Genomic DNA, 24,494 nt, shown 5'->3' with positions numbered 1-24,494 from the left:
CTACACTAGGGGCAATTTACAATGGCCAATTTACCTATCAACCTGCAAGTCTTTGGCTGTAGGAGGAAACCGGAGCACCCGGCGAAATCCCACGTGGTCACAGGGAGAACTTGCAAACTCCGCACAGGCAGTACCCAGAATCGAACCCGGGTCGCTGGAGCTATGAGACTGCGGTGCTAACCACTGCGCCACTGTGCCGCCCAACTATGGTTGAAGGATATAATTTGTAAGCTATTGACTTGAGGGTTACAGATAAATGACTACGGTTTGAATGCTTGTCACTTTGGTAACACAGAAACTCACCAAGTATGTGCTTTGGGAAGGTTCTCTGTGTTGGCATCAATCAGATGGATGGTAAAAAGCCTTGGGCCTGCAGCACCTGTAGAACCTTACAAATACAAAATCTAGTTAAACCATACAGCAAGCAACAGAACAGTTTTAACTTTGTAAAAGACTGGCAATGGAATACATTTATGCTTAAAATGCACAAGGTGAAAGAACTTCAGTCAAATGAAAAATTACACACTCTGCACCTAAGTGTCAGGAATAAGGACCCTCAGCTAAAGCCTGGATACAACATGAAAATAGTTCATGACAAACCTGATGCTCATTTTACTTCATCATATATGCTATTAAAAACTCAACACTGAACATCAGTGAAAGGATCACCGGGACTGGTGAAAAAAGCAAATATTGCAGTACCTAATTTTTGGCCAATAATTGTATTTATTTTCTCCTCTGTTTGAAACAGTGTGCCTTTAAGAAACTGTTAAAAACAGTGTACCTTTAAGACAGGGAGAGAAGTTTTGGATTTCTGAGGCACAGTGCGCCAGCTGCACCTACTCCTAGGCCACAGCAGGAAAGAGGTCACATGGTAATAACGTTTCAACTTAACTGTGTGTAAAAACCAGCTGAAACCAGTTCTGAGAGATTCACCGGCGAAGCGTGCTACTGAAGAAAAGAGCCGTCTATTTCTCTCAGCAAACATTCTACAAGGAGCTATAGGCCTAGTTAATTGCCTAAGGAGGAAATAACCCTTTGAAGAGACTGTTTGTATTGCTGAAGTAAAGTTTCGACTGAGAGACTGTCGGTTTTCAAATTCAAGTAGACCTACTGCTGTGCTCATTGTTACAAGAACTGTTTGATGCCTGCTGCAGCAAAAGTGTTTTGAATGCCTATCTACTAACAGACTATTTCATCAATTTCGAGTGGCATTGGATTATTTTCACAAGAGAATACCTCACTCATCAGGAATGTAACCCACAAAGACCTCATCTCATGATGTGTAATATTAACTGTAAATAAACTGCTCATTATTGGACTGGGTTTTGCCTCCTTGTTTGGTTTTTTCAACCAACATTTTTGCATTGGACAAAAATTACACTAGGCTGTGTAACAGCTTTATCATGGGGGTTCAGTCCTCTGAAATTGAAATCACTTTCAATTTGTGATTCTTTGCTTTTTGTGTATTCAGGATCACATTGAAGGGTTAACTTGAATTGTGTGATCAGGGCGGCACAGTGGCGCAGTGGTTAGCACCGCAGCCTCACAGCTCCAGGGACCCGGGTTCAATTCTGGGTGCTGCCTGTGCGGAGTTTGCAAGTTCTTCCCGTGACCGCGTGGGTTTTCGCCGGGTGCTCCGGTTTCCTCCCACCGCCAAAGACTTGCAGGTGATAGGTAAATTGGCCATTGTAAATTGCCCCTAGTGTAGGTAGGTAGTAGGGAATATGGGATTACTGTAGGGTTAATATAAATAGGTGGTGTTTGGTCGGCACAGACCCGGTGGGCCGAAGGGCCTGTTTCAGTGCTGTATCTCTAAACTAAACTAAACTATCTAAAGGTTTCGTCTGTTTTATTCTGGGGGTTACTAGAGGGTTTAAATTGGCTGTTTTCCAGATGGGTGGGAAACTTTAATAATATGCTGCAACCTGTGAAATGATGGGACTGAATTGACAGTGTTTTGCTCCCGCCTCGGTCGTAACAATAGCTCTATATCAATAGTACAAGATGCCCAATACTGGAATAGAAGCCTGCAATTCTGCCACATCCAGTTGTAAATGGCAGTGGACAATTAAACAACTATGGGGAGGGCGAGTCCCATGAACATCCCTATTTGCAATGATGGCAGAGCCCAGCATGTGAGTACAAAAGACAAGACAAAAGATAAATCTAACGCATTTGTAACCATCTTCAGCCAGAGGTGTCAAGTGATGATCCATCTCAGCCTCCTCCTGAGGCTCCCACAAATGCCAGTCTTCAGCCAATTCCATTCACTCCAAATGACATCAAGAAATGGCTGAGTACACTAAATACAGCAAAGGTCATGGGCCTGACAACATCCCAGCTGTAATGCTTAAGACGTGTACTGCAGGATTAACTGTGCCTCTCGCCAAGCTGTTCCAGTGCAGCTCAGTCCGCAAGCAGGACCCTGAGCTTCCGGTTGCTTGCCATTTCAACACTCCCCCCTGCTCTCAAGCTCACATCTCTGTCCTGGGATTGCTGCAGTGTTCCAATGAACATCAACGCAAGCTCGAGGAACAGCATCTCATCTACCGATTAGGCACACTACAGCCTGCCGGACTGAACATTGAGTTCAATAATTTCAGAGCATGACAGCCCCCCAATTTACCTTCATTTTTAGTTGTTTTTTCTTTTTTACATTTTTACAACCTTTTTTTGCATTTATTTTATTTCATCTTAGTTTGTTCAGTTTGCTTACCCACAGTTTTTTTTCATGTTTGCACTTGCTGCTGTTCAATATTCAATCCGTTAACACCTTTTCTGTACTAATGCTTTGTCTTTCAACACACCATTAACATATTGTTTGCCTTTGCTCCATGACCTTTTGGTCAGGTATGTAGCCTTGTCCAATCTACACCTTCTCCTTTGTTATCTCTTGCCCCACCCCCACCTCACTTGCTTATAACCTGTGACATTTTTAATATTTGTCAGTTCCGAAGAAGGGTCACTGACCCGAAACCTTAAGTCTGCTTCTCTTTCCACAGATGTTGCCAGACCTGCTGAGTGGTTCCAGCATTTCTTGTTTTTATTCCAATACAGCTACATCACTGGCATCTATCCGACAATGAGGAAAATTGACCAGGTATGTCATGTCCACTAAATGCAGGATAAAACCAAAATGGCCAATTCCAACTCCATTAGCCTACTCTCAATCATCAACAGATGGAAGGGGTTGTTGACAGTGTTATCAAGAGGTACTTACTCACCAATAACCTCACTGATGCTCAGTTTGGGTTCCGCCAGGACCTCTTAGCTCCAGACATCATGGCAGACTTGGTCCAAACATGAACAAAAGAGCAGAGTTCCAGAGGCGAGGTGAGAGTGACTGCCTTTGACATTAAGGCAGCATTTGACTGAGTGTGGCATGAAGGAGACCAAGTAAATGGACGTCAATGGGAATCAGTGGGAAAAATTTTCACTCACTGGAGTCATACCTAGCACAAAGGAAGATGGTTGTGATTGATTGGAGGCCAATCATCTCAGCCCCAGAACCCTGGCGCAGGAGTTCCTCAGGACACAGTGGCGCAGTGGTTAGCACCGCAGCCTCACAGCTCTAGCGACCCGGGTTCAATTCTGGGTACTGCCTGTGTGGAGTTTGCAAGTTCTCCCTGTGTCTGCGTGGGTTTCCTCCGGGTGCTCCGGTTTCCTCCCACATGCCAAAGACTTGCAGGTTGATAGGTTAATTGGCCATTAGAAATTGCCCCTAGTATAGGTAGGTGGTAGGGAAATATAGGGACAGGTGGGGATGTGGTAGGAATATGGGATTAGTGTAGGATTAGTATAAATGGGTGGTTGATGGTCGGCACAGACTCGGTGGGCCGAAGGGCCTGTTTCAGTGCTGTATCTCTAAACTAAACTAAACTAGACAGTGCCCTAGCTCCAACCATCTTCAGTTGCTTCATCAATGACCTTCTCTCCATCATAAGGTCAGAAGTAGGAATGTTTGCTAATGATTTGATGGTGTTCTGTTGCATTTTCAACTCCTCAGACAATGAAGCAGCCTGTGCCTGTAGGCAGCAAAACCTGAACAACATTCAGGATTGGGCTGCTAAGTGGCAAGTAACATCTGGGCCACACAAATGCCAGGCAATGACCATCTCCAACAAGAGAGTGTCTAAACACCTCTGCATGACATTCAATGGTATTGCCATTGCTGAATCCCCCACTATCAACATCCTGGGGGCTCACCATTGACCAGAAACGTAACTGGACCAGCCATATAAATACAGTGGCTGCAAGAGCAGGTCACAGGCTGGGTATTCTGTACATAGTAACTCACCTCCTGACTCCCCAAAGTTTTTCCACCAACTACAAGGCAGAAATCAGGAACGTGATGGAATATCCTTCACTTGCCTGGATGAGTGTAGCTCCAATGACACTCAAGAAGCTTGACACCATCCAGGACAAAGCATCCACCACAGTATTCACTCTTTCCGCCACCGGCACAATGTGGCTGCAATGTGCACCATCTACAAGATATATTGCAGTAACTCGCCAAGATTTCTTTGCCAGCACCTACTAAATCCACAACCTCACCACCTAGAAGGACAAGGGTAACAGGTGCATGGGAACACCACCACGTGATAGTCTTTCTCCAAGTCACACACACATCCAACTTGGAAATATATCACTGCTTCATCGTCGCTGGGTCAAAATCCTGGAATTCCCTACCTAACAGCACTGTGGGAGTACCTTCACTACATGGAGTGCAGCTGTTCAAGGCAGTGGCTCACCACCACCACCTTCAGGGCAATTAGGGCTGGGCAATAAATATTGGCCACATCTCATGAATTAATGAATTTTTAAAAATTGGTAGGACCTTGTAAAATGAATGTCTGACCAACTGAACATTTTGACACCTCGACCAGCACAACCAAATTATTCTTTGCATTCTGGCAATATCTTCCACTGAAATAATACTGGCCCAGAAATTTCTGGAAAAATAATGGCAAATTAACGAGACTCGCTGTTATTAATTCGGAAAAAATCCAGCGTTTTGCTGTGAAGAGAAATGTCATGAGTTCAGATTCTTCATAAATTGCTGGGTTTGCCGTGAGAAAACCTAAAAAACTGCAACCTCACCTTAAGCCTCCCATTTAAAATTAATTGCCTCTCATGAAATTGTTGGACTTAACAAGTTAATGATAATTAATCTCACCGCAGCCATTTAGGGCTGGTAATTCCTGTTGCAAGTAATGAGGTGAGTTATGATTCTGACATGATACTCAATCTTGGAGGCCCAGAAAGGGAGCACTGAAGTCATGGAGTGTCACTCCAGGTAGTGAATTGTTCCTACAGGTGTTTTAAACTATTTATCTGCTTTGATTTTTTTTTTCTGCCAGTCACGTCATCCACACTGCTGTCAGTGCTGGAAAGCAATAATTTTCAGGACGCAAAGCTGTGTTGACACTCAAATACAAATCAGATAGCTTTCTTTCAGAGAAAAATTTTGGGAAACAACATGAGTAATTTGAGACACAATGTGGTACATGTAGCAAGCTTCGGAGGAAAAAGGTGAATTAGGACCTATGGTTCCCATTTCATGTCTAGGTCTGCTGGAGACTAATTAATAGAGACGGATTATGATTATAGTTAACAACTCCATTATCACTGTATCATGCAACTACCAGGATGGTAGAAGAGAAACTAAATGGACTTTGGTCCTTTTTCATCTAGCAACTTGTTTGCTTCTATGAAAGCAGTGCAATGGCATACTCACTGGGTGTTCTACTGTTTCTGATCATGATGGACAGGGCTGGTGGTTCCATACTTCACGAGTCAAGAATGTTGGTACGTTTTGCACAGCTACCCTGCCATTCACTCATTAAGTTCCCAAGGACGAATACAACAACTCCCAACCACAACTGAGTTACAATATTTCCTTCTTCTGTTAGTCCTATTCAATTATTTTCTTATTTTTCCACAGTTTCTTTATTCTCTCTCAATCCATTCTTTATTTGCCTCTTTATTTCCCTTTCAGTATCTAATTCATCCTCTTTCCTTCTCCATCATTCACACTGTTTCGTTCTCTATCCTTTTCTTTGACACTACATTCACAAGGGCCGGGATGCGATATTGACATCGCTGCGCTATCAATTTGCATTTGCAGCAGTTTGCGGCACTGTTGGTAGTGCAAACAGAAGGGTGAGGTTAAAAAATAAAGTTCCTTTTTTTATTCATTTGTGGGATGTGGGTGTCGCTGGCTAGGCCAGTATTTATTGCCCATCCCTAATTGCCCTTGAAAAGGTGGTGGTGGGCTGCCTTCTGGAATCACTGCAGCCCTTGGGGTGCAGGTACACCAACAGTGCTGTTAGAAAGGGAGTTCTAGGATTTTGATCCAGCGACTGAGAATGAACCGCGACAGGATGGTGTGTGACTTGGAGGGGAACCTGCAGATGGTGGTGTTCCCAGGAATTTGCCGCCCTTGCCTTTCTTGGTGGTAGAGCCTTGGTGGGTTGCTGCAGTGCATGCTATAATGGTACACACTGCTGTCACTGTGCATCGGTGGTGAAGGGCGTGACTGTTGAAGATGGTGGAAGGGGTGCCAATGAAGCAGTCTGCTTTGTCCTGGATGGTGTCAAGCTTCTTGAGTGTTGTTGGAGATGCACCCATCCAGGCAAGTGGAGAGTATTCTATCACACTCCTGACTTGTGCCTTGCAGATAGTGGACAGACATTGAGGAGACAGGTGGTGAGTTACGCACTGCAGAAGTCATAGCTAATGACCTGAATTAACATTGCTTGCCACAAGCTGTGCCATTGCAGCAATTTCTGGCCGAATAGTAGGAGGGCAAGTGCAAATAGTACTTCCAGAAGGTACAAAGCTTCTGCAAAGATTTTTTTCCCATCAGTTTTATCCAGTAATTGTCATATGACCTGGAACTCTCTGCCTACGAGGGCAGTGGAAGCGGACATGGTCAATGATTTCAAAAGGAAACTGGATGGGCATGAGGGAAATAAACTTAAAGGGTTGCAGGGAAATGTGCTGATTGTATCGCTGTACAAAGAGCTGGGATGAACTCGAAGGGCCGAATGGGCTCCTTCTATGCTGTAATGACTGTCACTCTATGATTGTAAGGTGTCGTATTTTAGACTTTTGTCTCTTCCTTTCTGAGTTTTCCTCACGGTACTATTCCACTGTTGAGTAGAGCACCTACTGCCAGGCTTTAGCCAATAAGGCCAATTTTCATTCTTTCTATTGGGATGGAACAGGGCGGTAAAGGGATCAAAAGGTATTTAAAAAAAAATTATACTCTGGATGTGAGCATCGCTGCAAAGCCAGCATTTATTAGCCAACCCAAGTTGCCCTGAGAAGGTAGAGGTGGGCTAGTAGGGGTCTGATAGGCCACTTCAGTGTGCTAAGTAGTATTCATGTTGGTGTGGATCTGAAGTCGCAGATAGGCCAGATCAGGTAAGGATGGCAGGTTTCCTTCCCTAAATGACATTAGTGAACCAGTTAGGTGCTCCAACAAAATGGTAACAAGACCCAACCATGCAAATGGATCGGGCTTCTGAGCACTTCCTCACACAGACAGAGGCTCACTCTACCCCCTCTCTACCCAATGGAAACTGTCACACAAAAATCTACCCCAATGTCTCTCATGCATTGCCCTGACAGAAACTGCATAATATAATGTTTCTTGAAAAAGAGCTAAGAGCACAGTAGGCTTCTAAGTTTCGTTCCTTCACAACGAGCCATTTTTAATAACATTAGCAGTAACCTCACAAAATGGTGCTTCTGATTAAATTCTATCAGTGTTCAGTCTCTGCCACCGTGTATACAGGTTGAGAGAGGGTACCACATTAAAGGTAGCGAGCTAACCAATGCTGTTCAGTGCCAGTGAAACTATAAATTTTACGCAAGTGGTTAATAAGGCATCCGGGATCCTGGGCTTTATAAATAGGGGCATCGAATACAAAATCAAGGAAGCTTTAGTGAACCCTTATAAAACACTGGTTTGGCCTCAACTGGAGTATTGTGTCCTATTCTGGGATACACACTTCAGGAAGAATGGGAAGGCATTGGACAGGGTGCAGAAAAGATTTAGGAGAATAGTTCCAGGGACTTCAGCTACATGGAAAGATTGGAGAAGGTGGGAGTGTTCTCCTTAGAGAAGGTCGAGAGGAGATTTGACAGAAATGTTCAAAACCACGAGGCGTCTGGACAGAGTAAATGAAGAGAAACTGTTTGCAGTGGTGTAAGTGTCAAGAACCAGAGGACACCGATTTAAGGTGAACGGCAAAAGAATCAAAGGCGACATGAGGAAAAACATTTTTTACACGGTGAGTGGTTTGGATCTGGAATGCAATGCCTGAGAGTGTGATGGAGACAATCGTGGCTTTCAACTGGATTATCTGAAGAGAAAAGATTTGCAGGGCTACAGGGATAGTGTGGGCAATCGTACTAGCTCTCACAGAGAGCCAGTGCAGACATGAAGGGCCAAAAGGCTTCCTTCAGTACCGTAACCATTTTATCATTTTATATTCGTCTTGGTATAACATTTTATTGAAAAAATGGCACCTCCATAGTAATGCACTGAAGTTTCATACTAGATGTATGCTAAAGACCCAAAGTGGGGTATAAACTAGTGGGTACAAGTACAGTAATCTCCAATGCACTGTATGTGAATTCCACTTTATCACCATCATTTACAGGTCACCACTTTATAGTGGAATCTACAATACAACCGTACACCTGAATGGCATAATAAAACCAGCATAACTCAACATGCTTTTAGAAAATTATGGCTTATAGGATAGCCACCTTGTAGTGCCTTGAATCCCTGCAGAGGTACCCGGGAAGATCCGGTCACAAATTGAAGAAGCCGTGCTCTCCTTTCCTCATCGAACATCTCCACTGTTTGCCAGAACCACTTCACAATGTTGCTGTCAGACGTACAGTGCTTTAGACGTGTGTTAGCTTTCCAGTCCTTGATGTCAATCTTCCCCAACCCACCAATAATCAGCTACAGGAAAAAAAAATCAGGTGCAGACATTCTATAAACATATTCTAATATCCACAGCATGTTTAAAGGAATAGCATTTGTTGCACTTAAGTGTACTGTGCCATTCTCACAAAAACTATACATACAAATGGTTATCAAATCTCAGCTGGCAAAACCAGTCAAACTTAACTAATTTATCAGCTGCAAGTGCTAGATGACCATGACTCACTGTGCTATTCAAACATTAGTGTCTTGTGCATTACATCAATGGACAAAACTAAGCAATTCTGAAGTAAATAATGGCAAACTGTCAGTGTTTATACTTAGCTGAAATTAACATTGGAAAGCATTGCCAATAAACTGTAAAGGAAGACAAGTGATAAATTCTGTAATAAAAAATGTCTGTCAGACAGGTTCACAGTATTTCAGTATGCAAATGGGTAATCAGATTAGTTTATCAGGTATTGTGGGGCTAGCTGGAAAAGCAATGGGAAGCTTCCCAGTGTTCTAGTAAGTTGCATGGTTTTAGCCGGTTAAACACCAGCAGTATCCATACACCCAAGCCTAGTGTCTTGCCAAGTACTCCAATCCTAGATCACTGCTCTAAGGGAGGCAATGTGTGCACCTAATATGAGGCAAATAGAAATTACGCATGAAGATTTCTCAGTAGTTTGGCTTGGTTTTGAGCCTCAGTCATGATAATGAGTTCCCACACAAGTCAGGTACCAGGCTGACCAGAAAGGAAAGAGGGAGGGGAACTAGGAACTATTAAACATTTCTGTCTTCAACTATCTAACGCCATATTAAATGTGAACAGGTCTGTTACCTCAATTTCCTTCTGATCAAAAGGTTTAAGCAGATGTTGTGGAATAAGCTCATTAAATCCCTTCTGCAGAGCCAGAAACTGGGCCTCGATTCCTCTCATAAACCGCCAGTTCACGTAAAGCCTGAATGGAAGGCAAGATGGATTAATGGGGTCAAGTCAGAAATATAATAAATGCAAAAAAAATTGAAATTTAAATCGGTAAAAATTCCAGACAATTTAAACAGACCTGAATGAAAAGACTAAATTAGGTGTAAAGAATGTGCTGCAAATGTTGATGTTGAAAGCTCTCTACAATATACAGATAGAAATTCTATTAGCTTACGATAAAAAGCACAACAGATCAACTGGAAAGCAGGCCAAGCAATGTCAGAATGGATTTTGTGTCTCATATTCAAACAATAGATTATTTTGGGAGCCCAACAGTACAATTTTGCATTTTAGGGTTGTAGGATTAGAATCAAGATGATGGATAACAAATGACCAATCGTATCTGGGATGCCAGCATGCTCAACTCTCTCCCTCTGGCAACAAAAAAAAGGAGTATTAGCTACTTTAATGTGAAAGGAGTCCATGTATAATCATAGAGTCATAGAGTTATACAGCACAGAAAAAGGCCCTCCGGCCCATTATGTCTGTGCTGGCCATCAAACACAACTATTCTAATCCCATTTTCCAGCACTTGGCCTGTAGCCTTGTATGCTATGGCTTTTTAAGTGCTCATCTAAATACTTCTTAAATGTTGTGAGGGTTACTGCCTCTACCACCTCTTCAGGCAGTGTGTTCCAGATTCCAACCACCCTCTGAGTGAAAAAAAATTTCCTCAAATCCCCTCTAAACCTCCTGCCCCTTACCTTAAATCTATGTCCCCTGGTTATTGACCCCTCCGCTAGGGGAAAAAGTTTCCTCCTATCTAACCTAACAATGCCCCTCATAATTTCGTACACCTCAATCATGTCCCCCCTCAGCCTTCTCTGCTTTAAGGAAAACCACCCCAGCCTTTTCATTCTCTCTTCATAGCTGAAATGCTCCAGCCCAGGCAATATCCTAGTGAATCTCCTCTGCACCCTCTCCAGTGCAATCACATCCTTCCTATAGTGTGGTGCCCAGAACTGTACACAGTACTCCAGCTGTAGCCTAACTAGCGTTTTATACAGCTCCATCATAACCTCCCTGCTCTTATATTCTATGCCTCGACTAATAAAGGCAAGTAACCCATATGCCTTCCTAACCACCTTATCTACCTGTGCTGCTGCCTTCAGTGATCTATGGACAAGTACACCAAGGTCCCTCTGACCCTCTGTACTTCCTAGGGTCCTACCATCCATTGTATATTCCCTTGCCTCGTTAGTCCTCCCAAAATGCATTACCTCACACTTCTCAGGATTAAATTCCATTTGCCACTGCTCCACCCATCTTACCAGCCCATCTAAATCATCCTGTAATCTAAGGCTTTCCTCCTCACTATTTACGATACCAATTTTCATGTCATCTGCGAAATTACTGATCATACCTCCTATATTCACGTCTAAATCATTAATGTACACTACAAACAGCAAGGGTCCCAGCACCAATCCCTGTGGTACACCACTGGTCACAGGCTTTCACTCGCAAAAACAACCCTTGACCATTACCCTCTGCCTCCTGCCTCTAAGCCAATTTTGGATCCAATTTGCCAAATTGCCCTGGATCCCATGGGCTCTTACCTTCTTAACCAATTTCCCATGCAGGACCTTATCAAAAGCCTTACTGAAGTCCATGTAGACTACATCAATTGCTTTACCCTCATCTACACATCTAGTCACCGCCTCGTAAAATTCAATCAAGTTAGATAGACACGATCTCCCCTTGACAAAGCCAAGCTGACTATCCCGGATTAATTCCTGCCTCTCCAAGTGGAGATTAATCCTGTTCCTCAGAATTTTTTCCAATAGTTTCCCTACCACTGATGTTAGACTCACCGGCCTGTAATTCCTGGTTTATCCCTGCTACCCTTCTTGAATAATGGTACCACATTCGCAGTCCTCCAATCCTCTGGTACCTCTCCTGTGGCCAGAGAGGATTTGAAAATTTGTGTCAGAGCCGCTGCTATCTCCTCCCTTGCCTCACATAACAGCCTGGGATACACCTCATCTGGGCCTGGGGATTTATCCACTTTTAAGCCTGCTAAAACAGCTAATACTTCCTCCCTTTCAATGCTAATATGTTCAAGTATATCACAATCCCCCTCCCTGATCTCTACACCTACATCGTCCTTCTCCATAGTGAACAGAGATGAAAAGTAATCATTTAAAACCTCACTTATGTCCTCTGGCTCCATATACAGATTGCCACTTTGGTCCCTAATGAGCCCTACTCTTTCCCTGGTTATCCTCTTGACCTTAACATACTTATAAAACGCCTTAGGACTTGCCTTTATCTTGCCTGCTAGTTTTTTTTCATGTCCCCTCTTCACTCTCCTAATTACTTTTTTTAAGTACCTCCCCCCTACACTTTCTATACTCCTCTAGTGCCTCTGCTGTTTTCAGCATTCTGAATCTGCCATAAGCCTCCTTTTGTTTCCTGATCCAATCCTCTATATCCCTTGACATCCAGGGTTCCCTGGACTTGTTGGTCCTACGCCCTTCACCTTAAAGCACTTTGAGACAATGGAAAAGCTACATCATTTTTTTTTTATTTCATTAACGTCTGTTGTTGCTTGTTAAAATTCTTTTGTTTTTAAAGAGACATTTAACAGGCTATTAATTGCAGCTACTGAATTAGTAAAAATTAAATAAATGCTGGTGAGTTTGGTCCAACTGGCATCTCAGCTAGGATTTTCTGCTTGTCTGAAAATCACAGACTTCAGTGGCAGAAATTCCTTGAAATGCACTCCAGATATGAGAGTCAGAGTCCTAATTTTTCCATGAGAAGGGAAAACATTTTCGCCACATATAACATTATTTACCCCACCAAGATGCATTTGTTTTAAAAACCTAGGGATAAAAATGTCATGCGCCACTCCTTAGCATGTGCTTGTGAAAACTATGCATCAAGGAGCACAACAAAACATTTACCTCCCGATAGTAACAGAAAAGAAGCCCCTTACCTCACATATTCTCGTTTATTCTCCTCTGTTACAGGAACATTTCTGCCATTTGGTTTCAGCTCTTGTTGAATAATCCGACCAAAACAGTTGTGCTCAACACAAAATGTATGATCAAGTACAGGTGTGATGTCATTTTCACTGAAACAGCAAAAAATTATGAAAGCAATTGGCTGGATAACGCCACCTTCATTATTTGCAATTTAATAGAATACCAAATGCAGCTTTCTACATTATTTTAAAACAAAAACACAATTTATTTTCAGACTTCAAATACTACCATCCTACTTACACCAATGCTTAGTGCTGATGGGTAAGTAAATCGAAGCCTTAAGTAGTCCCTGATTAATATGTTCATCTTCCATCACATAAAGTAATTAACGTATCTAAATAAATTAAGAGAATTTGACAGAACCATAATATACACTAAATAGACATGAAAATCACTAATTTAGAATTGCCATCTATATTTTAAGAGCTAAAAATGTTGCTATTGTCTCAATGTTATAATCCTTCATCCCTTGTGGTTTATGAGATCATGACACATGCCTAACAGTTTCTGAACTAAACTATTAACAGTCACCTTTATGCAACAACTCTTTCCAGATTATAAAAGGTATAATTTTAAGTCCTGTGATCATTTGCAGTAAAAGCTGTTCCTAGGAAAAGTCAATGCACCTTTCCTTAAAGTAGCAATCTCAAACTCTTATTTATTTATTTTCTGTCCAGATGTGCAGCCAGGGACATTAGTCAGAAAGGAAAAAATCAAGAATTAATTTTACAGTGATGTAATTCCATGAGCTCAACTTACAGGATCCAAACTAGACTCTTGTGCAATTCTGGGTCCACAGTTTCCAAGTCTGACAACTGGATAGGTTTACCCAACAGCTGCTTGTAGAATGGTAATGTGAAACCCCCATTAATGTAGTGCCCATGGAATACAGCCAGTCCCATTATCCGACCCACAAAATGAAAGTATGACAAGTGTTCCTGCAGAAGAAACACAGTCATTTGTTTGATTAAAAGTAAACTACCGCCATCCTGTGGCTGATATGCAATAGCACCAGAAACATTCATAATGTCAATCTTCTCCAATGCCTCACTAAATTATACAACATTAATGCAAAAGAATACTAAATCAAAACCAGAAATTAAATTAAGCTGATATCACCAGTTAAATAGAAATTATTCTCAATAGTCCAAAATATATTCAATTTAAGGCCATCGCTGAGTAGAAACTGTTATGACAGAGGTGGGAGGAGTGCACTGTCTTTTCTAGTTCCACTTCTCCACAGGTTACAACATAGATTTAAATGTTTACCCAGTTACCAATGTGGTCAAACTTTATCCCAGAATAACATACACCAATCAGGTTTCTTTAAAAAAACAACAAAGTTATCAGTTTATTATAAAACAAAACTTAGCCAGTAACAAAGCAAAGCATTAACACACAGATTGAAATATGAAAGTTCCCTTTTACCTTAGCCCCTCACATGCACACACAGACACCAGTTAACCGGAAAATAGAGATTTGCTCGTCAGAGCTATGTTACAAAAAAAAGACAAAAAAGAATACTTTGGCCAAGTACTTGATAATACTTGAAGAAAAAAGATATGGAAAGATGTCAGTTGTCCCTTTTTGGTTTGGCGTCCCAAATACGCGTAGACCACTGTCACTGGGATCGTTCTAGAACAACATCTTCATATATGCCATTTCAAGAAAGCGCCTGATGCCGTGGAATGCAGCTGTTTCATATTAGAGGCGGATTTCACATCACTGAATGAACAGAAAAGCTATTGCGCATGCACAAATATATTGAAATTTTACGTTCACAACATTGAAGATCAGTTTCGCAGGCTTTCCAGGAGAAATGCTGCATCAGGGGTTTCTGGCAGGCTTTCCAGGAGAACTGCGGCATCAGGGGTTTCTTGCGGGCTTTTCAGGAGAGTTGCAGCATCAGTTTCTCTATTTCTTACACTTGATTCTCAGAAAGTTCTCAAAAGATATAGAAAAGGGTCTGATGGTGACTGCTCTCTTGGCTGGTTTTCTCCAACTGCCTTCAAAACAGTTCACACCCCAACACATAGTCCAAAGTGAAACCTAAAACAATATCTCAAGAGTCAAGCCTCCTGACCCCTATATATCTTGACCTGTCACTTCTCCGTAAACATCTCTCCCAAGTCAAAAAGCACGTGCTGGGTATTTATCTGAAGACAGGTGACGTCCAGTAAATGTTGTTTTCAAACAAGACCTCTCAGAGTCTTTTCAATGACCCCAGTGAAGAAAACATCCATGGAATCCTTTTCAGTTTTCCCAAATAAAACAATGTGCATAATTCTAAAATACAAGTCCTCAAAAAAAAAAAACTTAACAAAACATATAGAAGCACCGTCATAACAAAGCTCATTTAGAAGTGTGATTACATAAGAGGCATTCAGTCTTTTACTTAAATTAACTGACCACCACCAATGAGAATGATTTATACCATATGCTTCATTTATTTTACAGCATCACTGATGGCAGCAATATTTCATTGGCAGCAAAGTAAAGTGAATAATGCTGCACTGCTGCCTTCAGAGGCATCACGAATGACCTAAAGAGGGGATTTCACTAGTGCTTGCAGAGACAGGAGTACCACCACCAGCAGCAAAACAGAAATGCTGTTGGAAGGGAAAGGCACAGTCTTTACTGGCCACAGTTGTGCTGAGTTCCTATGCCACAAATACAGGCCAATAATGTGGCTTGTTGCTTAGTGACATGTAGGTACTTTACTCAGCCAATGCAGAAGGTAAGTCAACCTGAAAAAAAAGTTGTGAACGTCAAATTTCAATATATTTGTGCATGCGCAGTAGCTTTTCTGTTCGTTCAGTGATCTGAAATCCACCTCTAATATGAAACAGCTGCATTCCACGGCACCAGGAGCTTTCTTGAAATGATATATATGAAGACACTGTTAACGAATGGCTGTCAGACCAGCATTAAATGAAAGTAGTGAACCAATTTCAAGAAACTGATATTTACATGCTAAAATGCCTAGATGAATTTGCCCAAAAACACAACTGAGAAGATTCAAAACAAATCAAAGCAGGGAATAAGAAGGCATTTAGCATACGGAGTGTCGCCTGCCAACACAGAGCATGTGTAGAGAGACTGCCAACATCATTAGTGCTTCCGGACATTTGCTAGCTTGCCAGTGAGTCCACATATGCACGCAGCGACCTCACCAAGTAACGACGACAGAGTGTGGCCTCACCCTTCAATGGCCGCGATCCCCACTACCCCACCACGATCGCTGCCTCAATAGCTGCTTCTCTTCCCTGCTCCCTCCCGCAACTGTTGCCTCAGTTGTCACAATTTCCCGTTCCCTCCCCTTGTCGCTTGCACCCCGCTTGCCCACTCACCCCTGTCGCTTCTCCGGGCAACAAGGAGGGAGGGAATGGTGAGCAGATAGGAACAGGAGATAATGGCGGGATGCAGCGGCAAGGCAGGCAGGCACAGGAGCGAACGGCAAAGGGAAGCGGCAATCGCGTGAGCAAGTGGGAAACTGAATGTGGCGACTGAGGTGGTGATTGCAGGAGGGAGCAGGGAAGACAAGCAGTGATCGTGGGAGGGAGCGGTGTTCTATTGCGGGGGGTGTGGAGGCAGTGATTGCAACCATTGAGAGGTGAGGGGTTTTGGGTTCAATTCGTTTTTTTGTGTCAAATTGAGCAGTGCCATCTTTATTACTGGCAGCTACCTGAAACAACGCAGACAATGAGGTTTCAGTTGATGAGGCTACATTTGTGCATGTGCCAGTACTGTGCCACCTAGTGGTTATGTTGTCACCAAACGCAGCCTTTAGTAAATAAGTCCACAGGATCATTATATAACCATGTACAATTTTCTCTACCACAGCCCTTTTAACTGAGGTGAAGGTGGGGGTGGCTGGTGGTGGGGAGCTCTACCAATTCAACTTAAGCAATGCTACAGTTAATATATTCCTTCAAACCAATCCTCTTAATCTCAAATTGAAATTAACATCTAAAAAAGATGATCTGAAAGATTGTGAAACCTATACATGTACTGAAAAAGTTCAATGGCGCATTGTTTCAATCATGAAAAAAAACACTGAAAAGTAATGAGAACCAAACATGCAACCTTATGGCCACATTTAGTCAAAATGACACCAGCTGAATGCTCATATATTGTACTGCCAGAAAATTAAAGCTGTGACCATTCCTTCATCTCATCAAATAAATTAAGAATCACAATTATATAGAGGATCTTTTAATAATTCATTCAAGTCAATACAAGTAGTATTATTTGTGGTATGAAAGTGAAGAAATGAAAACCAAAATTTGTAGTATATACATTGCTCCACTTGGATTTTTATAAATGTTCAAAATCAATCTTTTACGAGACTGGAAAAAGTCTAAACATTAAATAATTATAGTTGGGCAGTTAGGTTGATGTTCTTATATGACTCCTCCATGACAAATTTCTTTTAGTGGTTACATAATGGAAACTTAAGTATTTTCTAGAGGAACAAATGCAATCCCTTTAATATAATTCAATAGCAATCAAATTGTGTTGAAAACAAGATAACCATAGGGTAATATGCCAGACCTTAATAGTCTGACTCTTCTATCTAACCAAATTTCGTCTTGGGATGGGAGAAAAGGGTCATCCAAAAATTACATAGGCACTTATTTCTGGCAGTTGGATTCTGCTGCACATACTTGCCTTATAGATGAAATCTGCATGGATAAAAGGTTAATATTATGCTCTAATCATTTACAGAACATTAGCACAGGAAATTCCTATTCAGTTTGCTTTTATCCAACTCTCACTGTGACTAGATACTCACAGGGTTAACAGCAGAATCTGGGTTGATCTGTAGTGTGTAGATATTATCAGTTGAATACTGAAATAGTCCATAGTAAGGATTCAACATTTCATGACAGAGCAAATACAACCACTCCCTACAAAACAGGAAAACATAAGTAAACGATATTTGACAGTGATCAGGACTGTAACATGGGAACCACAGTAGGGCATTTAGGTCATAAGAACAGCTTTTTCACTTTTATTCGAAGTGGCAGCTCTATCTTTATATCTTCAGTTCCGGACCTTTTCTGCACAGCCCTTAATATCCTTATTCTGCAAGTGAGGATCTATCTTCCAGTTAAACACCTCAATTGACTTCAGATCTATGGCCTTCTGAGCTAGGGCTACCCACATTCTCAGTCTTGTATGTGAACAATTTTTTCCTGGATTTACTTGAAATAACTAAGCCCTAGTTCCAAAATTACACAGAATTTATAGTACAGTAACAGGCTACTCAGTCTAATAGGTCTATGCCATGTGTATGCTCCACACAAGGCTCCTCCCACCTTACTTCATCTCCCCCCATCTATACCTTTCTGCCTTGTGTATTTATCTAGTTTCCCTTTAAATATAGTTATATAATTCACCTCAACCACTCAGTGTGATACAAGTTTCACATTCCCACCACTCGAGGTAAGAGATTTCTCCTAAATTCCTTTTTGGATTTTAGGGACTATCTTACATTTATGGTCCCTAGTTTTGGATTGCCCAACAAGGAGAAACATCTTCAACCTAGCTGAACCCCCACAATAATTGTAATGACTTCTCATTCTTTTATCTGGAGAAAAGAGCCCCTGCTTGTTTTGATTTTCCTGATAGTTCTAGTATCACCTTTGTGAATTATTTCTGCACTTTCTCCATTTCTGCTACATCGTTTTTGCAATATTGAGATAATTACTGTGCACAGACTAAGTGTGGTCTAAGCAGGGTTCTATGCATGTTTAACATAACTTCTCTACTTTTGAATTCTATTCCTCGAAGAAATTATCAGACTGATAACTTGCAAGATACATCAGTCCTCCTACGCATGTGCACATGTGCCATGCTAGGCCCCCACCTGCCAAGAATGAGGCACATTAATTTTGTCATGGACATTGATTTTAAACTGTTACTGGAGTGAAGAAAGGACTTGTTAAACAGATCAGCCGTGGCTGGAAAAGACATTTTCAGATTAACAGACAGTGTTTGGAAGGACAAAGCAGCCATTCCCTGGCAACCCACAATCGACTTTTGATCACCAGACGTCGAAGATGGGGGAGCTTGCATTCCAGGTTGACTGCTAAGAAGGCCGAATACACAAATGGACACGGTCAAACCAGCTAGTCACATGACTAACCTGCTGGGCAACCTGAGTTTTTTGAATTTGTACAAAGAGTTTGGGCAGAGTGTCTGTTTGCTCCTGGACTGAGAAGATCCCTCCCCTATCTGCTCTCATCTCTTTCTCACAAGTCTCTGAATCCACTGAAGACACATGAAACCCAAGAGAGAAAAGTCTCCTACAGCGAACAAGGTTTAAGAAGAATACTGGGCCCCAACGAAAAGCAAGATCCACCTACAATCAAGGACTCTACAGAGAGCTCGAAGAACCGTAACAACAACTCTTCAGATATTGCCTCGAACTTTTCCACTTTATTTTTCTTCTGCCCTTTTCTGTCTCTATTTGCATATGTGTATCGCATATGCATGCTAGCATGGGCTCGTCATGTATCCGTAGGTGTTAACCGAATTACACTTTAAGTATAAGTTTAATAAATTTCAACTTTTCTTCTTTAAACCTAAGAAAGCCTGTTTTTGCTGATTTCTTTGCCCTTATAATTGGAAAGTGGTGAACAAGGATTCACCAAGAGGGAGCTAAAAACAGTGTGTTTAAAAATTAAACCTTGTTACAGTAAAACCAGGTAAAGACTGACAGGGACCCCTAGACACCTTTCTTACCTGGTCATATCAATATGTATGGGGGAGCCTTTGGCTGAAGACCGTCCTGTCCCTCCACCACAGCTGTGCATGCGCACGTCATTTAAGTTTGCACATGTGCCTAGCCGGAGCTTTTTTGGGGGTGGGGGGGGGGGCGGCGGAGGTTGTGGTGGCAGGAGAGGGTTAGGTACTCAGGGTGACGGGGAGGGGGTTGAGAAATAACCAGGAACTCGGTGGATGGGGAGAAGGTCAGGAGCTCAGTGGGATAGATGGGCAGGAGTTCAGGTAGGGACAGACAGACAGTAATTTGGGGTTGGGAGAAAAGACAGAACATTGGGGGTGGTGAATCTGATCTAGATTGGATGAAGGACCATGTTCTTTCCCTCGTTGCTAGAACTGGACCACATTCGTCCACTACCTTTACACCTGCACCACATTCTTCCTTTTCTCCCCTTCCCTCCAACCCAGACCTGGATCACGATTTGCACCATGAACAGTGGTGAGATGATTTTTTGGAAAGTCTGGCACTTGTTTGGCAAGTGAAAACACTGCACCGGACAAAATCCAGAAGCCACGACACTGCCCCTACTCACTTTGTAATGTAAACAGTGACTTCCTACGTAATAAACCTGTTAATAATGACACACACACAATACCCGATCAGTAAGCACCGCTCTGTTTAGTTTGACGGAGTGATTAGTGACAGTGTGGGTACTTCAGGTTTACAGTTGAACAGTCTAGTGCTCCTGCCCATGAGCTGGGCCACTTAATGATGTCATTCTCAGTGTATGCTAAAAATCTATAGTTTTGCTTGTGATGTCACTTGCAATGATATGTCAAGTTTGTCAAATTCAGCCTCAGAATCTCTGAAGTGAGGAGCTCAAGTGCGCTCTCTGAAGAAGGGAGCGCGAGAGCTGTGCATTCTCTGAAATCAGTAGTGAGAGAGCTGCACCTTCTCTGAACTCAAACGTGAGTGCTGCGTGTTGTCAGAGCTTGGGAGTGTGAGTGCTGTGTGTTCTCTGAACTAGAGCATGGCTACCCAACCCGCACCTGGTGGGACCTGACGACATGTGTCAGGTTCGGGTGGGGCCGGGTCACTCTTCCAGGTCCAGCATTCTGGCTCGGGTCAGGTCGGACACACTAACACCACCTCCGGTACGTGGCTCCAATGTTAATGTACTTTTTGGACTTAAAAGGTTGTTTAGTTACAGTTTTTTTAATCTTGTGCAGATAAGCAACAAAGTGAAAAACGGAAGCTAGGTTAACTGATGGTCGGGTTGGGCATGGGTAAAAATGAAAGGACTTGGGCCGCGTCGGGCTCAGGTCGGATGTGGTTCTGTCGGGCTCGGGTTCGGTTTCATTTGCAGACCCGAGCTGGCCTTTACTCTGAACTCAGTACTGTGAGTTCTGTGAGTGGTCATAGCTTGTGGCTGTGAGCCCTGTCTGCTGAAAGCAATAGTATCCGTATTGTGAACTTTGGAGCCTACCTGTAAATGACTGGATCAAATTACACAACACAGAGACCTTAAATTACTCGAAAACAGGCAGGATCAAACTGCACATTCCAGACAAACTATTGGATGTGTCTTATCCTCCAACGGGACCTATCAGAAATCTAGTCCAACCCACTTTTGGCGCAAATAAACACAGCTGAAAGTTATACCCACTTGTTACATATTTTCTCACTAGAGGGAAGTCTGTGTTGGCATCCTTCCATCTGCGAAAGATGATGGACACGCAGCAAACAATCCATTTACGTGGGGTATCTTCTCTTGGTGTACCTTTGTTGATGGCTGTGAAGGCCAATCCTTCAGAAGCAGGTTCTGCCATAAGTGCTGCATGTGAAGCTGCCAAGTGACGCTGAGTTGTTTTTGACGTTGGTGCCTGTTGCCAAGCTACAGTAGCTACTGGTCATCATGATAGTGCACACCAGTCCACAGGATGTGTCGCCATTTTCCTTGTTCTCCAAACAGTGACTCCCAAGTGCGATAGTTGACATTCAGGGCCTTCATGTCACGCTTGCAAGCATCCTTGAAGCGGAGCTTTGGACGCCCTGCTGGTTGTTTGGCACCAGCTACCTCACCATACAGAAGGTCTTTGGGTACATGACAGTCTTTCATCCTGCGAACTGTCCGATCCACTGAAGCCGCCTGTTTGATTAATGCCAACACACTTGGGAGCTCTGCCTTTGAAGAAAACTGCCACATTTGTGATTTTGTCTGGCCAGGATATACCCATAATGCACCTGGTAGCTGTCAGTCACCCATGTTTCACAGCCATACAGCAAGGTGCTGAGAATACAGGCCTTATAAACCCTCAGCTTGATCCTAAGGGTCAGCTTGGTGTTATCCCATGTGCATTTTGCAATTCAGCCAAAGGTTGCAGCTGCTTTCCCTGTACATGTATGGAGCTCTGCAGGGACAGACTGTCTGTCACTTTGGACCTAAGGTAGCAGAATTTGCTAACCACTTCCAGTGTTATTTAGTGTGATCAGGGGCAGAGATGCATCACCTTGTCCCATTTTCTTTATCATCAAGGAGAACAAGTTACACGCATGGGAGAAACAGTCCATGAGTCTTTGTAGTTGAGTTTCCGTGTGAGTGACTAGCGCAGCATCATCAGTGTAGAGGAGTTCTTTGATCAGGATGCGATGTGCTTTTGTCTTCGCTTTCAGCCTTGCTAGATTATGGAGGTGCCATCTGACTTAGTGTGCAAGTAGGCTCCTTCCATATCTGCAGGGAAGGCAAAGGTCAGGAGCATAGAGAAAAAGATGCCAAACAGAGTGGGGGCTAGGACACAACCCTGTTCCACTCCATTCTTCACTCTGAAACTGTTGGAAGTGGAGCCATCAAACTGTACAGTGCATGGTGTCGTGGAAGGAGCGGATGAGACTGAGGAGCTTCGGTGGACCACCAATTTTTCCCAAAATTCTGCACAGCCCTGCTCTGCTGATGGTGTTGAATGCCTTAGTAAGATCTATAAAAGTGAGGTAAAGAGGTAAACTCTGTTCTCTACACTTCTCTTGTAGCTGGCATATGGAGATTGTAACAAAAGTGCTTCTATATTTTTTGTGAAATACATGTTTTTTGAAGACATATTTAAGTTATGGAGATGTATTTGTGGAGAAGGCTGAAGATTTCATAGAAGCTGGACTTTGCTTTGTTGCTGGCAGTTCACTGAAAGGACACTTGACTGAAAACACCTACTGGAAGAATCAAGAGTGCTAAAAAACCACCTCTACTGGAGACCACCTGTCACCAATTAGGATAAATAAACAACAGGAACCTTGGACTAAGGGGAGATGTTTACAGAGAAGAGACAGGTCAAGATTTATAGAAGTCAGGAGGCTTGACTCTTGAGATATTGTTTTTCGTTTCACTTTGGACAGTGTGTTGCGATGTGAACTGTTTTGAAGGCAGTTGGAGAAAACCAGCCAACAGAGCAGTCACCATCAGCACCCTCTTCCATCTCTGAGAACTTTCTGAGAATCAAGTGTATGAAATAGAGAAACCGATGCCGCATTTTTCCTGAAAAGCCTGGCAGAAACCCCTGATGTCGCATTTCTCCTGGAAAGCCTGCCAAACTGATCTTCAACGTCGCCTGCAAAGAACTGTGCTAGAAAGATCCCAGTGACAGTCATCTACACGTATTTGGGATGCCTAATAAAAAGGGGACAACTGACATCTTTCCATATCTTTACTTGCTAATTCTTGAAGAACAAAATGTTTGGCCAATGTTTTCTTTTTTTTTGGTAACATAGTTCTAAAGAGAAAATCTCTATTTTTCGGTTAACCAGTGTGTGGTTGGGGGTGGGGGGGTGCTGTGTGTGTGTGTGTCTGTGTGCGCGCGTGCAACGAAAGTCTAAGGTAAAAGGGAACTTTCATATTTCACTCTGTTAATGCTTTGCTTCGCTACTGGTTATGTCTTGTTTTATAATAAACTGATTATTTTGTTTATTAAAGAAACCTGGTGGGTGTATTTCATTCTGGGATAAAGAGTAGTCTATGGTTTACCATATTGATGACTGGGTAAACATTTAAACATATGTTGTGACCTGCGGAGAAGTGGAACTAGAAAAGACAGTGAATTCCTCCCATCTTGGTCATAACATATAACTGGGGCTCTGTGCGGGATAACCCAACGCCGACAACATGCAATTGCAAGTGGGGTAATAATAATTGAAAAAAAAGGAAATACCAGGTTTTTTGTTCATTAGAGTAAAGTTTACACCACCAGAATGTCTTCGTTGTTGCTGCAACCTTTCTGGAGAAGGAGGATGTATCCCTGAGTGATTTGAGAAACTTAACCAGGGTTAGACTAAAGGATTTGGCAGACCTGTTGGCATTACAGCTAAGAAAGCAGACATAACTGAAGTAATAACACAGCATTTTCAATTGGAAGAGGTGGCAAACTAGATGGTAGTGTGGTTGAATTAGCTAAACTTCAGTTCCAGATGTAGCAGCTTTAATTTGAGGATAGGGCAATAAAGGAAAAAGGAGAGAGAAGGGGGAATACCAGATAAGAAGAATGGAACTAGAGGAAAAAAAAGGATGCCCTTGACCCTGGTGAAACATTGGGTGGGGAAAGACCTGTCTCAGCCCAGGACTAGTGGAGAGCAGTTTAAATTTGTACAACCCTCCCGAAATTTGAGGAATGGGACGTAGAGGCATTTTTCATTTCTTTTGAAAAGATAGCCAGACAGATAAAGTGGCCAAAGGAAAGCTGGACACTGCTTATGCAAAGCAGGTTGATGGGCAGAGCTCACGATGTTTATGCCATGCTTTCTGAGGAGGCTTCTGCAGATTATGAGATGGCAAAAAAGGCTATTCTTGCTGCTTAG

The 24,494-nt window shown here is 42.6% G+C and overlaps 1 protein-coding gene across 4 annotated transcripts in view; it reads right to left on the bottom strand.

Annotated features, from left to right (window-relative positions):
• smurf1 (SMAD specific E3 ubiquitin protein ligase 1) overlaps positions 1-24,494 on the bottom strand; it is a 149,075-nt gene that overhangs the window by 8,470 nt on the left and 116,111 nt on the right. For 3 of the 4 annotated variants that reach the window (XM_068055787.1, XM_068055788.1, XM_068055785.1), the window contains 6 exons: positions 17,721-17,835; positions 13,685-13,863; positions 12,877-13,014; positions 9,792-9,912; positions 8,785-8,986; positions 304-388 (listed from right to left, as the gene is read on the bottom strand). In XM_068055787.1, the coding sequence (XP_067911888.1) occupies positions 304-388; positions 8,785-8,986; positions 9,792-9,912; positions 12,877-13,014; positions 13,685-13,863; positions 17,721-17,835 (840 nt within the window). The remainder of the gene's footprint in view (positions 1-303; positions 389-8,784; positions 8,987-9,791; positions 9,913-12,876; positions 13,015-13,684; positions 13,864-17,720; positions 17,836-24,494) is intronic. The other variant, XM_068055786.1, reaches the window with a different exon arrangement.

The sequence above is a fragment of the Heterodontus francisci genome, chromosome 24 (genome assembly GCF_036365525.1).
Source record: "Heterodontus francisci isolate sHetFra1 chromosome 24, sHetFra1.hap1, whole genome shotgun sequence".
Taxonomy (NCBI): Eukaryota; Metazoa; Chordata; class Chondrichthyes; order Heterodontiformes; family Heterodontidae; genus Heterodontus; species Heterodontus francisci.
Note: the sequence above shows the minus strand (reverse complement) of the source record. Positions and strands in the feature narration are given on the sequence as shown.